The sequence below is a fragment of the Rhea pennata genome, chromosome 3 (assembly GCF_028389875.1).
Source record: "Rhea pennata isolate bPtePen1 chromosome 3, bPtePen1.pri, whole genome shotgun sequence".
Taxonomy (NCBI): Eukaryota; Metazoa; Chordata; class Aves; order Rheiformes; family Rheidae; genus Rhea; species Rhea pennata.
Genome location: NC_084665.1, coordinates 78,529,891 through 78,545,181, shown reverse-complemented (window position 1 = coordinate 78,545,181; position 15,291 = coordinate 78,529,891). Strand labels below are relative to the sequence as shown.

The window sequence follows — 15,291 nt, the reverse complement described above, 5'->3', positions numbered from 1 at the left end:
TCCCTCCTAGGGACGGTTTTAACTACACTAAGGCTCGGTCTCAGTCTACATCAGCAAGGTAGTCATTCCCAGATTCTGTTTTCAGTGGAAGAAAATGCTGTGTTCGATACCTAATTTAATCATGCCAATAGCTTATTAGGAAAATAGAAAATGCCAGTTAGAAAACCTAGAGAGAGAGGAAAGCCCCAGGAATTATGTATCACCACCAGAGTCAATGTGTGCATCAATATGCAGTCACCAAACAGCAGACATTTACCAAATCATTTTTACAAGATTTTAAAAATGATTTGCTGAAGAATTGTAACACTTCTGTCCCAATACACCCATGTATGTTTCCACTTTGATCAACATGAGCCCAGAATTTGTTCACTGCGGTCAGGAAGAGAAATACATTGACTACTCACTACTGCACATTTGATGTAACAGCTTAGCTGAAGAAAGTCATGCCAGTGTAAAACTTGAGAATCAGACCTACAAAATTAAAGACAATATTTTTAAAATTCTTTATTTAAATTTTTATTCCATATTTAAAATATATTCCACTCAATATATTAATATTTTATATTTAAAATTCTTTCCTTTATGCTAATTTATGCCATGCCAGAAGAGTCTAAGAATGGCAAAGCAAAAAGTTCATTCTGAATGCAGGGAAAAAAAAAATGTCTTTCTTACTCAAAATCTTTACCAAAAAGAGGAGGGAAGTTCCCTCTTTTTACCATATATTCTTGTGTTCCTCTTCCACTGTAGCAAACAAATACTAATTGCCAGAAGATTCCAAGCTTTAAGAAATATAATTGCAAGCTCTTAATTTTTTTTTCACCTCTCTGGAAGCTTTCACCTTTTTTTTTTAATAAATTTTTCTGCATGTATCTAAGGCTGAAATTTAAGGAAAATCAAGGCTGCTTGATTTTAGTTAACTGAACATATCCAATTAATTGGATATTAGTTATATGATGCCCTAAAACATACTAGGAATTCTTTTTGTGCCTATTTTTTAGTCAAATACTTGTAACATCCTGTGTCCTGTCCACCTGATCGCTCTTCTTCATTCTGAGACTCTCATAATCTCAGTGCAAGCCACAACCCTGACACATTTCCTGGGCAGGGGTTCCCCCAGGCTCACTGCCTACATCCTAAACTTCTCTCGCAGCCCTTGTGAACCCTATAATGCAAAATCAAACAGCATTAATAGGCATAAGGAACTCACTTCACAGAATCACAGAATGCATAAGGTTGGAAGGGACCTCTGGAGATCATCTAGTCCAACCTCCCTGCTCAGCAGGGTCACCTGGAGCATGTTGCACAGGATCCCTTCCAGGCAGGTTTTGAATGTCTCCAGAGGAGATTCCACAACCTCTCTGGGCAACTTGTTGCAGTGCTCTGACACTCTCGCAGTAAAGAAGTTTTTTCTCACTCCTTCAACAGCTTTTTTTTTTTATTCAAACAAAAAAGCATGTTCCGTTTCAACATCCTCCATTATCAAATTCAATCCAAGTATCCAGACGTGTGTGTAACAAGCACCAACCAGACATCCCCTCTTGCAAGGAACACCACTCACCACTGCCTCACAAGAACTATACAGTAACCATCATTTTGATAATGGGCAATCTTTCCCTTAATTAACACATTTCCAGTTAGTGTAGTTCCTGCATAAAGTTACTTTTACTTAGTGCTTAGATGTCTTCTTCACAACTGATGAAACTGTTATTTGTTTTTGACCATCTAAACTGTGCACACTAGTTTTCTGTTCTCGCTTGTGACAAAATAAGCTAGTTGATATTTTTCAGTCATTTAATCGCACAGCTTTCAGCTATTGACAGATATGTACAGCAGAAAGGGCGGTTTCTGTTAAAGATGCTCAGGTGTTTCTTGTTTCCCTCTCACCTCTGGAGGAGAGAGAGCCAGGTAGAAGGTGTGCTCATGCCTCTACCTACCCAGGCAGTCTCCAGCAGAGAGATCTGCATGACATGTGTGTAACAAGCACCAGCCAGACATCCCCTCTTGCTTGCTGTGAGCTGCAACTACAGCTTTTCTTCTTTATATGTTTATACTATCTACATTATAACTAGCACATGTAAAGCAATAAAAGTTGGAGGGGAAAGCGGAAACAGAAAACAATCACTAAAAACAGTGAGAAAACATTCAGTGGCACACACTCATTTCTAACCTTCTTCAGGTCAACCTTCTTTTTGCTGGTCACAATCAGTACGAAATAAATTTTTATATTTCTAATACATTTACACCTATACAGGTTCCAGTAAACTCCTCAAACTTGAGGTCACAGCTCCACATGGGGCCAGGACAGTTACCGGTGGAGTGACAAGCAGCAATGAACTGCAATGGAAAATGAGAAAAGCAATTTAACACCTTACAGTGGCAGAGCTGGGGTCAACCTATTTCATCCTAAGCTGTCCACTTGTCCTTTCTGCTTTCCATACGTCAAGAATATTTACCAGGAAAATAAAAAAGAGATTGTGCAGCATTTAAGTTATTTACATTTGTTTTGGAATGATTTGGATCAATGCTAAACACAGTAGGTAGCTGTTCATTAGTAACCACTTCCAGCTCTATTTTTTGATGTTTCCATTACAGGAACAGCAATTTTATAAACAGCTACTATCTAGTTATACAAACTCTTTTCAGTTGTCCCATGTGACAGGACAAGAGGCAATGGGCAGAAATTGAAGCACAGGAAGTTCTGCCTGACCGTGAGGGGGAATTTCTTCCCTGTGAGAGTGACGGAGCCCTGGCGCAGGTTGCCCAGAGAGGTTGTAGAGTCTCCTTCTCTGGAGATCTTCAAGGCCTGCCTGGATGCAACCCCATCTACCACGCTCTAGGTGACCCTGCTGAGCAGGGAGGTTGGACTAGATGATCTCCAGAGGTCCCTTCCAACCTTACTGATTCTATGATTCTAGTATGTATTCTATCTGCACAATGCATTACTAGCATTACCTCTTACACGGAAAACTCCATACTAGCATCTTTAGTAACACTGTCTTCTTTTGGTCAACTTCTTGTTTTGGAACAAATCCAAATTATATTTTCAATTCCCTTCCACGCTGTAGCTTTTCCATCAGCTTAAGTAAGTAAATCATTTCACTTCATGATCTGTAAAGCGTCTAATAGAATTTAAATGGGGGGGGTGCAGTTCCATCCGATTAGAGACATAGGTGCTACTTCTTGTACAAATTGGTATTACATTTCGTTCCCCCTCCTCCTCCATTTGGGAAGTCAGATGTTTTCTCCTGTGTGCCTTGATGGCACATTGCACTAACTTTGTTCAAAGTATGGAAGTTTACATATATTCTGTCTGAATTTTCTTCTCTATATAATCCCAAAGTAAAACTAGTCAATTTTGAGATAAGTTATGCACTTACTTATTTGTTAGTCTACTTACATGTTCCTACAGCCTGGTATAGCTGATGGTACAAATAGATGGAACGAATACCCACTTGACAGTGGTGAAAACTTTCCATTCTGAAACAACTAGAAATCTGCTCTTCAAAGATTATATTGCAAAATATTTAAACCTTACTGCTCCCATAGTAAATTATGCTTTTTAGGTACTCTTTTTTGTTCCCCATTCATAGGAATGCCCTAGAAGATTTGGACATAGCCAGCTCATTTTCAGTCTGAATTCAATATAAATTCTCTTCATGTCATGCCAGGCTTATTTTCGAGCATACTACCCTACTATAAATTTCTATGTTGGAAATTTAATTCCTCCTTGATTGGAAAATGATTGTAAAATGTTTCATTCTTCAAAGGTTTTTGAAAGATCTCCTGCAAAAGGTAAAACTGGTAAGAAATCTGCATGATTAATTCAAGCAAACAGGTCATCATTTACCTAACAAATTTTATAACCATTCTTGCACATACTTATATCTCTCCAGTTTTCAGTCAGAAATAATAAGTAATATTAGCTCTATGGATCAAATTTAAATTATAATCATTTCTGTAAATATTTGACAGAGATGTCATAAAATTTTGAGTCATTTCTATTTCTTTTTTCCTTAATATAAGCATTAATTTTACAACCTAAAATATGATCAAGATGATCTACATCAAGTTCAGGCTACATAAAACACTGTTATCACCTGGAAAAAGGGTTATTTTACTCTCTCTGGCTCCATTTGCAGCTCTTACAATGTTTTCTTGTAAACCTGACTTTCACTATAGTGATTCTACTTCAAGAGCAAAACAGAAGAGCTAGAGCAAATACTTTGTCTTCTGTTTTTAGGAATATTTCACTGATAAAAAATAAACATTTAACAAGATGTTACATTTGTGGAATTAGCATCAGATAACTCTGTCTTCTAAAATCTGAGACAAAGTCAATATGTAAATGAAGCCATCCCTTTGGGAAAAGCAAAACAACTTCAGCCAGAGATTCTCTACTTCCAAAGACAATACACCAATTTGTAATTTTACATGTGCAGAATTCTACAACTTTAATTCTATAGTTTTACAACTTGAAGAAAGGATTCAATTCAATGCACACTGGGGATGGTCTAAGCATTGTCTTCTGTTAAAGGTCCTTTGCTTATGTATCAGTTGTTTGAATATAATCAAATTTAGCAGCTATTTCTACATTCAGAAGGAAAAATTGCCCTCGACCAACAGTTTTTCACTCCCTGTGTAACAGTGTAGCACTTGATCCTTCGCTTTGTATCTCTCTACAGACCCACTAAAGCTCACCTAGGACAATAGAGATGAGTAAGACACAGGAGCACCGTTCCCTCTTTCCTCTCTTTTCAGTAGCTGACACTACAGACCCACTAGCAGTCCATCAGCTCTCTGTTTAGTGGCTCTTGCAAGGTCAGCCAGTCTGTCCCAGTCATGGTCCTGCTCCTGGGCCAGTTTAATACCTACCAACAGGCTGTTTTATCCAAGACAAGGCAGGTATCTCTAAATCCACATAAAAGAAGGTTAATGACTGCAAAAGGACTTTCAACTTCTTTTGCAGGTTCATAGTTCACCTTCTCTCTAAATCATCTCTCTTACCTGCATGTGTGTAGCTAGCTCACTCTTCGCCTAAGACTCCTCAAGCCAGATGGCTATGGGAACCTGCCCTGTAACAAGACCTTATTAAATGATTAATTCCACTGTGGATATTTTTAGTTTATTTTGTTTTGATTAGCAGTCTGATCAAAAAATTCTAACTGATTTTTGTTTACCTACAGCTCTTCTAGTTTCAGTGCAGGATATTTGTTCAGCTAATCTATGTCCTCATAGAACGAGAAAAATATTTCTGTTTTCTCTCCTCTGAGAGATTTACACATTGTAGAGTATATAAAATAGTATGAAATCTCAAAAGCTGATTTAATAGATCTTGGGTATTTGACATACTGCCTTTGATTTTAATTAGACAAGGAGCTTTTCTATAACCTCCCTAAAGAAGATGAGTCAAAATCTTAACAGTTTTATTGATCTTTCCAAAGAAAAAGTATTTTCATTAGTTTCATTGGTCATTTATCTCTTCTGTCACCAAAAACTGAGTTATTCTATATTGTCCTTGATTTCTTAATAGAAATCACATGACCTTTTCATTTCTTCTCATTGAAGGAAGATGTTTCTGCTATCTTTTTCTTTATATTGTCGAAATTCAAATGAATTTAAATTAAAAATAAAGAAATACACATTAAGGAATTCACTGCTTCCATGTTTAAAAATGTACTTATTAAATATATTCTGCAATGCTCTTTTATAACTATGGTTATACTTCCATAGTGGAGGACCACCTCCTTTCCTCGAGTCTTCCTCTTATGGTAGTTCATACAAGGGAATTATCTGGAATAATGCTGTTTTCTAACCTTACCTAAATATTAATAAGCAATATACAGGGTCCCATTCTCCACAAAAGTCCAGTAAAGAAGCTGGATTCCACTCAGACTTGACAAGATACTGCTGGATAAATCTATTTTTGTACCAGCTGCCTTTTTTTTTTTTTTTTTTTTTTTTTTTTTTTTTTTTTTTCCTCAATGGACAAGAAGAGACAGACCAGAGCTCAGTTATACTGATCTACAAAGGACATACAGTTCTCCAAAGAGCCTAAAATACCAGTGTAAATGGCATCAGGGTTCAGTTGCTCTGACCCTGCAACTGACACAAATTAGCTCACAGAATAGTGGAGCTACAAATCATTTCTAGGCATTTCCCAGTTCTGCTGACTTAAACCAGTCTCAAAGATGGAAAAAAAAATCCAACTAGCAATTAGTTCTGGAATATGAGCTAAGAACACAGGTTTTTTGAATGAAAAGCAGCCTCATCCATGTAATTTTGCCATATATCCAGTAGCCGAGTCAGATAATGCTTTTGGCTAGCTTATCTATTATTGCTTATTTTTTGTTATTTGTATTTGATTTTCTGTTAAATGCAAGACAAACACCCTAATGAAGCACTATAAGAATTGTGGTCATAATATATAAAATAAGGCCTAAATGAATATTATGAATGTCTTCCCTTTTAAATCAAAGATACAAAGATTTATGTTTGAAATTTAAAGGCTAAAAAATACATTTTGCCTACTTTGTAAGTTATAAATGACTGCATTCATCTTCTTTTTTCTCTTCTCAGAATGTCAGTTTCAGGTTTTCTTTTCTTTTCTTTTCTTTTCTTTTCTTTTCTTTTCTTTTCTTTTCTTTTCTTTTCTTTTCTTTTCTTTTCTTTTCTTTTCTTTTCTTTTCTTTTCTCACTTTGTATATCTTCTTTATTTCTACTTTTTCAGAATAGGCTTACTCTCTTATATCTGACATCAATGTTCCCAGTTCAACAGTTGGCCTAAAACAAGCTTTCCTGGAACTACCAGTATTCAGGGAACTGATACAAAGTGTTGAAAGTCCAGAAAGTGAACAATGAAGCAAACATGATAATAGTAGCATAAGAACCTGATAGTTTTTATGTTGTCTGATGTACCTCAGAGCAATGCAATTGATTGAGAAAGCCACAGAGCAACGCAAGGATTAAGAAAGCCAATGTCACGCCAGTCTTCAAGAAGGGCAAGAAGGAGGACCCAGGCAACTATAGACTGGTCAGCCTCACCTCCACCCCTGGAAAGGTGATGGAACAGCTCATTCTGGATGTCTCCAGACATGTCGAAGGAAAAAAAAAAAAAAGGTGATCAGGAGTATTCAGCATGGAGTCACCAAGGGGAAATTGTACTTAACCAATCTGATAGCCTTCTCTGATGGAATGACTGGCTGGGCAGATGAGGGCAGAGCAGTGGACGTTGTGTACCTTGACTTCAGCAAGGCTTTTGACGCCATCTCCCATAACATCCTCCTAGATAAGCTCTGGAAGTCTGGGTTAGACTAGTGGAAAGTGAGATGGATTGAGAACTGTCTGAAAGGCAGAGCTCAGAGGGTCGTCATCAGTGGCATGAAGTCTAGTTGGAGGCCTGTGGCTAGTTGCATCCCCCAGGGCTCAGTACTGTGTCCCATCCTGTTCAGCTTCTTCATCAGTGACCTGGATGAGGCGGCAGAGTGCCTCCTCAGCAAGTCTGCTGATGATACCAAGCTGGGAGGAGTGGCTGACACACCTGAGGGCTGTGTTGCCATTCAGAGAGACCTGGACAGGCTGGAGAGCTGGGTGGAGAGGAACCTCCTGAGGTTCAACAAGGGCAAGTGCAGGGTCCTGCACCTAGGGAAAAATAACCCCAGGCACCAGGACAAGCTGGGGGCTGACCTTCTGGAGAGCAGCTCTGCAGAGAGGGACCTGGGAGGGCTGGTGGATGACAAGTTGTCCATGAGCCAGCAATGTGCCCTTGTGGCCAGGAAGGCCAATGGTATCCTGGACTGCATTGGGAAGACTGTTGCCAGCAGGTTGAGGGAGGTGATCCTGCCCCTCTACTCAGCCCTGGGGAGGCCTCATCTCGAGTCCTGTGTCCAGTTCTGGGCTCCCCAGGACAAGAGAGCTACTGGAGAGAGTCCAGTGTAGGGCTACAAAGACGATCAGAGGGCTGGAGCATCTGCCCTGTGAGGAACGGCTGCGAGAGCTGGGCCTCTTCAGCCTGGGGAAGAGAAGACTGAGGGGGGATCTTATCAATGTGTATAAGTACCCGAAGGGAGGGTGTCAAGGGGACGAGGACAAACTCTTTTCAGTTGTCCCATGTGACGGGACAAAAGGCAATGGGCAGAAATTGAAGCACAGGAAGTTCTGCTTGACCGTGAGGGGGAATTTCTTCCCTGTGAGAGTGACGGAGCACTGGCACAGGTTGCCCAGAGAGGCTGTGGAGTCTCCTTCTCTGGAGATCTTCAAGGCCTGCCTGGATGCAACCCCATCTACCACGCTCTAGGTGACCCTGCTGAGCAGGGAGGTTGGACTAGATGATCTCCAGAGGTCCTTTCCAACCTTATCCGTTCTGTGATTCTGTGATTTTAGCTCCTGCATCACACTGTCTTGAGAGAAAGGTCCTGGCTAATGCTGTGATACAAAAGATGTCCTGCCAGAAGTATCTCCCACATCCCAACTTTCTTAATTTAGGTTGAAAGCAAAGAAGAATTTGGAGGTATACTGTACATTTGAATGCAATATATTGGATAGAATATACAATCTGTATACATCTGTATTGCTTCTCTAGATCCCTTTTCACTCAGTGAAGAGGTACAGACAAATCTAGATACACAATTCATCCCATTCTAAAGTACTCATTGAAAATAAAGCAGGTCAATAAGCCCCCCCCCCCTTGACTAGGTGACCAATACAGGTATCTGAAGTTTATACTATAGCCCTGTAAAGTTAGTGAGATGAAGCTCACTACTGCCTCTATTCGGACTACTAAGTTCTCTACACAGCTAACATTGATTTACACAGTCTGATAAAATATGAACCAAGATCCTTCTGAATCTCCTTCACAACTCAGAGAGGAGTATGAGATGTACCATGCCTGCAAACGTCCAGCCCATCATGGATACAACACATTCAAATGGCACTGAGCTCTGTCCAAAGTGTGGTGATGACTGCTCTTCATGGAGTAGCAAACACATCCCAATTTTTGTAAGTAGTTTTCTTTAGTTGTTTTCTACTTGCTGCCACCTTATTGGCCTCCTCCATCTATTCTCCAGGTTTCAATCTCTAGCTTGCCTCAACACCTCTGCTGGTGCTGCAACTCTAATGCTGCTACCTCATAGCTCCAAATAACAGAAAGAGGAATCTGAACTGTAACCTTCTAAAGAAAATATTTTCTGGAAGAGAATTTCTAGGTTCAGTCTCTGATCCCATGGATAGTGCTTCTAGACTTCTCAAATCATGTTTTCAATGCATGTGATCTTCAGAGAATATCTGCTCCCAGGGAACTGAGCATTATAGTTTGGCTGTCAATGTATGATACTAAGGCATATGTTAGCTCTCTAGGTAATTTAAATATTTTCCAAAGGCAGGTGAGATTTATCCCCAAGTATGTGGACAATCTGACAGATCAAATACCTCTGTCTTGTACAGTTCATCACTACATTTTTTCTAGTCTTGGCTTTGTAACTGAGAAATAGGTACCTCTGCTGACATTTTCTGTCTTGCGATGGTTTCTCTATTTTTAACAAGTTGAGGATCTCATGTTCTTGTTCAGCTGCCACAGCTTAATGCTGCAAGCCTACCTGAAGTAAAATGTCAGCTGTGTAGGTATCTCAGGTCCATTCTTGTTGCACACAGGAGCATGGTAGTGCAGAAGTTTTCATAGCATATGCTGAAGGCTTTTGGAACCTTTAAAAATTGTCTAAATTTAAAATTATTTTCTAGTTGAATCATTTCATTTCCTGGAATAAAATTGACAAACTTTTCATGAGTAAGCCCTTTTATAAAACATTTCCTTCCAACTTTGGTGTACTTTTGTACTGTTGGAAATCATGACTATCATGAGAAAATTACTTAGAGAGCTTTTATAGAAGTGATACTCCAGGCACCCTATCACAGGGAACACACTGTCAGTACCTTGTGTATTTCCTTTTCATTCACACCATAGTATTTCAGGATGGAAGAGCTGATCATCAGCTTCATGCTGTCACAACTATGCTCATGCTACTAGAAGCAACCCTGAGGTTTTGCTGACATTTCAAAGACTCAGACAAAGTCTCAGCAGCTGGTTTACAAATCTTAATTGATAGACTGCCTTTAAGTCTGAATTGCTTGTATTGCCGGTTACAGTTTTTGGGTAGCAATGAATAGTACTACAGACAAGTGCAATTTTGTCTTCATTTAATTATTGAACTGCTTTTTTGGTCCAGAAACAGGCACAGTGAGTCTGTTGACATGTTCTGATGCACCACACTTCTCTGTGTGCTGATCCTGCACTAGACTGCCTCTGTCATGTCCTGGATACCAACAAACACTGCTAGTACCTCGCACACAGCATTCTTGGTCTGTTGTTTACTTAATCCAGCAGCACTTGCCAGTATCCATTTTTGGTACTGAGCCCTGAGAACATTTCTACTTTTGTTTAGTCAGGCATAGATAATACGAGCTTTGTTTAAGCTGCTAGAGTCTGGTCTGTGAAAACACATGGCTTGTCTCACCTCTCCAAGGCTATTATGATGCTATCCAATGAATGGGATCGAGTACTCTTTGCAAAGTATCTGGACACCAGAAAAGGAAAAGCAGTTATTGCTGTAAAGCAGTTAGGTCCACTTATTTTATCCTACGAGCATCTGAGATGAGCACAGACTGATTCAGATGTTATAATGTGGTGTGGCTATAAGTTAAAGAGCATCTGATCAAGCATTTCTGCCAAGCACCACTTCTGACTAGGAGCCAAAGGAGGACTTAGACTTGAGATTCTTCTCTCTGGCACATTCCAATAAACACAAACAGCTGCCCACTGATACGTTCTGAAAAATGAATGACAGATATGTTGCTAGAACTTGTCCACTATATAAAATAGAGAGTATGTAGAAAAAAAAAAGTTTTTTGAAAACAGTCTGAAGAGCACAGTGTTTTGCTAATCTTTGGGACATTACTAAAAGGTTTTTTTTTTTGCAAATATTCATTGAGTTCAGGATGTATTTAAATACTAAATGCACTAGTACTTCTAGAGAAGCTGATCGTGATTCCATTTTAAAGTTAAAGCTAATCATCTCTTCAAAAGCTGACTATGATTACCTGCTTCCTTATACTAGATTGGAAAAGGAAAGAAAATTAATTTCTTTTGCACGTTTTATCAAGTATACTCCTCTGCCTGAAAAACATATTTTTGGAGAAGGACCTTTCAAGACATCTGTAAGATATACAAATTTGAAAGATCATTGCTGGAAAGTATTCTTATTTTCCTTTTATGGAAAGAAACAGTAAGCATGTACTTTAAGATAGTTGGGACTCTTTGTTATTTGATACAAATCCAAGCATTCCTGGAAGTATCATGTACACACCACAATTTGCAGAAGATGTAATCTGATCACAACAAGAGCTGTGAGCTATGAAACAAGAGAGTGAATACAGGCATCAGCATGAAAATAGGAGCCTTGAAAAGTTCTGAGATGTGCAAAGATGAGAGACCATTTGGTGTAATACTTTAGAAGTGAACCAAGATCTTTTCAAAGTACATAGAAGAGAAACAGTGCTAGCAGTGAGTGTTCAAATATTGCTACTGCAGCATTGACCAGCCTGGACAGAAAAAACTATTAAAAAAACAGGGCCCACATTATAGAAATACATCAAAAGAGTTTCTGCAAAAGCCAAAGTATTTTTTTTTTATGAGTTAAACACAGTCTCTGTTTATTTAACACTAGAAAATCCCTGGAAAATTAACAGAAAATGTTGAAACTGTTTAAAAGTTGTAATCTCTACTAAACTCTATGTTAGCATGCAACAGGTCAGCATCCTAGCCAAACAAGCAAACCGTGCTGCTTCGCTGCTCCTCCAGGCAGCCATGCTAATTCTTGCATTGGTTGCTTCTAAAATCCAATTTGTAGCAACTTAACAGGCAAAAAGTTATACAAGGCAATGATGTAAAAAAGACATTAAAAACTAAATATATATCCAAACATTTCAGTAAAGATGAAAAGCAATCATTGTTAATTTATTAAATAGTTCAGTTGCTGGTAGAACATTTTATTTATAACCACATTTGCAAATCTGGATAATTTCTCCATTTTGTAAAAGACAGAATAGTTTTTAAAGAACACAATCTTTTAAAAAACTATAATTTTTTTATTACAAAACCTGAAAATAGTACCAGTGAGTACCTATATGTATACATATACATGTTACATATAAACAGCTAGCCATTCTTTACCGCAGCTGTCAGAGTTCAGTAACATCAGAACTGTCCCCAAAAAAATATCAGTCATGTTTGGATTGCTCAGAATCTGACTATGGCAGCACTAAGTAGCTCATATGTGTCTTATAAAAATTTCTTGAACTGAAGAAATTACTGACTATTTGTCAGTGTCACAATTATGCATAAATATAAACTAATGAGAACTTCAAAATTTCAGTTAAGAATAAGTTTAACAAATTATTTTATATAAAACACATTTGCATTTATCTAAAGCAGTATCAAGGGAAACAATTAAAATAATGAGCTTTTAAAACAGGTACATCCACTATAAGTTACTGTTATAGTTATTTTTCTCACGTAGTCTTTAAAATCTTGAACAGATTTTGGTTATGTAAATTTTGGTAATCTGGGGTTCATCTGAAAAGTCCTAAACCTAAAGCAACCCCTAAGAACTACATCTCAAATAATCTAGTCTCAAGATTTGAGGTTATCATTGCAGAATTATTCTCCCTCTAATTGCAAGAAGTAGTGTTGAAAATCTCATCTAAAATTTCACCTAAATTTCATCTTCTGGTAAATGTTCTCAAGCAGGAAAAATTACTTCAGTAGTTACAAATAATTACTTTCATGTTATTTCAGTATTCGGTGCCAAGCACCTGGTTTTCACAAACAGCACCCAATACAGAACATCAACAGCAAAATAACCTGCTGACCTGTAACTGTTAATGAATGAGATACTCTTCACAATGATATGCCTATGTCATGCACTTGGTAGACAAAGGTACAAAGGTCCAAGCCAAGCAAAGAAGAAGTCTTTCCACCCTAAACACCTATAGAGAACTATTGAAATCTATGATATTAGGTGGTAAATTATATTAAAAGCCTATTTTGCTGTTGAGTGCAGGTATGTGCTTGCACCACTACGAGTAGCTCCAGGGCTTTGTTGAAATGTTCTTCCTGCCTTCCACCTGACAGAGAGCAGATCAACATTGAGGTTTAAGCTAACCCACTAGTGACTGGGCTAGAAAGTGCAAAACCATAATTCAACAGCTTAAACTTGTAGCCAGATTGTGACAGAAGGGTCTGTTCTGGACATGCTCTCTGAGATGCATGTGCCTGCAAAATCCATGCTTACCAGTGGGTCGTGGAAGTCCCTGACAGAATGCCCCACTGTGAGGACATGCTCCTTTCAATCTTACAGTTCATCTGAACCATTCCATTTCCTTGCTAAACACTTCTTTTCTGTACTAGTTTTAACCAGAATCTCACAGCCATGTATCACACACAGCATCCCTGTTTCTATAGCTACAGAAGTATTCACGCATGTACCACAGCTCAGTACCCTAATAAACTACATCGGTATATCCACACCAGAGACACACACCACCTAGAGGAAAACTGACCACAGACATCATACCAATCATTATTCATCATAATCTTATGCAGATATACATATACATATATATATATACACACACACACACACCTATATACTCCGTATCTATCTCATTTACTAAACCCAATCTTAACAAAAGCACGTTTTATTATCATTCTCAGCACATGATATGCACATCCTGTGTATGTGAGTGAGCAAGTTTACCTGTGCGCGTGCAGCATGTGAGTGCCTAGGTGAATATGGTATATATGTTTATGTGTCAGAGTATGATTGCATGCCTATGTCAAACATATGTATACATATACATTTGAATATGTATACCCCATATTCATATACTGTATTCAGTATCAATCTCAATGAAAGCACATGTTATCTGTTGCATACAATAAGCCTGTGGAAGACTACATACAGGGCACTTGTGTGCACGGATTGTGTGAGTACATGCCTGTGTCAGTGTGTGTCTGTGTAGTATGAGTAAATGCAGTCCAGCATGTGGGAATACACGTGTCAGCATGCCCATCCTCCTGTGTGTGTATCTGTGAGTCTCTTTGTGGATATGTGTGATACCTTGTGTGTGTCAGTTGCCTGCCTATGTTAATATGTGTGCGTGTGTATGCAAACGTGTTTGCAAGTGTGTGCGAGAGAGAGACAGTCAGCCCCTGTGTACGTAAGTCCCTACGTGGATATGTGTGATGTGATACTGTGTGTCTGTCTGTCAGTGTGTCAGTCCCAGTGTTGGCGTATGGGGGCGGGGTGAGGGCCTGTCAGTCCGTGTGTGCCCAGTGTGATAGTGTGCATGTGTGTGTGTGTGTCTGTCAGTTCTGGTGCATGTGCGAGTCCCTGTGTGGTTATGTTTGATACCATGGCGGGGGGGGGGGGGAACGTGGACAGCGTGAGTGCTGGCCTCTCTGTGCGCTAGCCTGTGTGTGCGCGCCCGAATCCCAGTCCCCGGGAGTACGTTAGCGTGTGCGTCTGTCAGCGTGCCAGTCCCTGCGCGTGTGTGTGCGTGTGTCACTCGCTGCGTCTTTTAGTGTGCGAGCCGCGGCATGTGTGCGAGTCCCTGTGTGCGTGCGCGGGGCAGAGGCAGCAGCCCAGCGGCGCGGTCCGCCGGACGGGAGGGGACGGGATGGGACGGGGCTGCCCCGGTACCTGCCGAAGTGTCCCAGGGAGTCGAAGAGCCGGTCGGAGCTGGGAGCCATGGCGGGGCAGCAGCGAGCCGGGAGCCTCCGCGTCGCTGGCCCGGCGGTGCGGGGAAGAGACACGGTCCCGTCCCGTCCCGTCCGCCCCCCGCCCCCGCGGCCCGCCCGGCCCCCGGCGTCCCCCGGACCCCTCGGGGCGGGCTCACCCGCCCCTCCCCGCCCGCCGCCGTGCCCGCCTCGGCCCGTGGGGCAGCCCTTTGCGCCGCCGCCCCTGCCCCGCCGCCCGGACGGCGGCCACCGCGGCTCGCCGCAGGGCTCTCGTCAGACGGAGCCTTTCGTCCCTGTCCCTAACAGCCAGACATTTCCCCTTCTTCTGAAATGCCGGGGGGAGGGGGGACTCCTCAGCTGGCGGCCGTGGGGGCTGCGAGGCGGCAGCCGGGGCGTACCTAACGGTCACCGCCCCGCGCCCGCCCAACGGTCACCGCCTCCCGCCAGCCCCAACGGCCACCGCCCCCCGCCCGTCCCAACGGTCACCGCCCCCCGCCAGCTCC

At 40.8% G+C, this 15,291-nt stretch overlaps 1 protein-coding gene across 1 annotated transcript in view; it reads right to left on the bottom strand.

Moving 5' to 3' along the window:
* Positions 1-14,800, bottom strand: part of SLC22A16 (solute carrier family 22 member 16) — a 35,307-nt gene extending 20,507 nt beyond the window's left edge. The window contains exon 1 of the mRNA XM_062573073.1: positions 14,751-14,800. Within this exon, the coding sequence (XP_062429057.1) occupies positions 14,751-14,800 (50 nt within the window). The remainder of the gene's footprint in view (positions 1-14,750) is intronic.
* Positions 14,801-15,291: the final 491 nt, after the last annotated feature.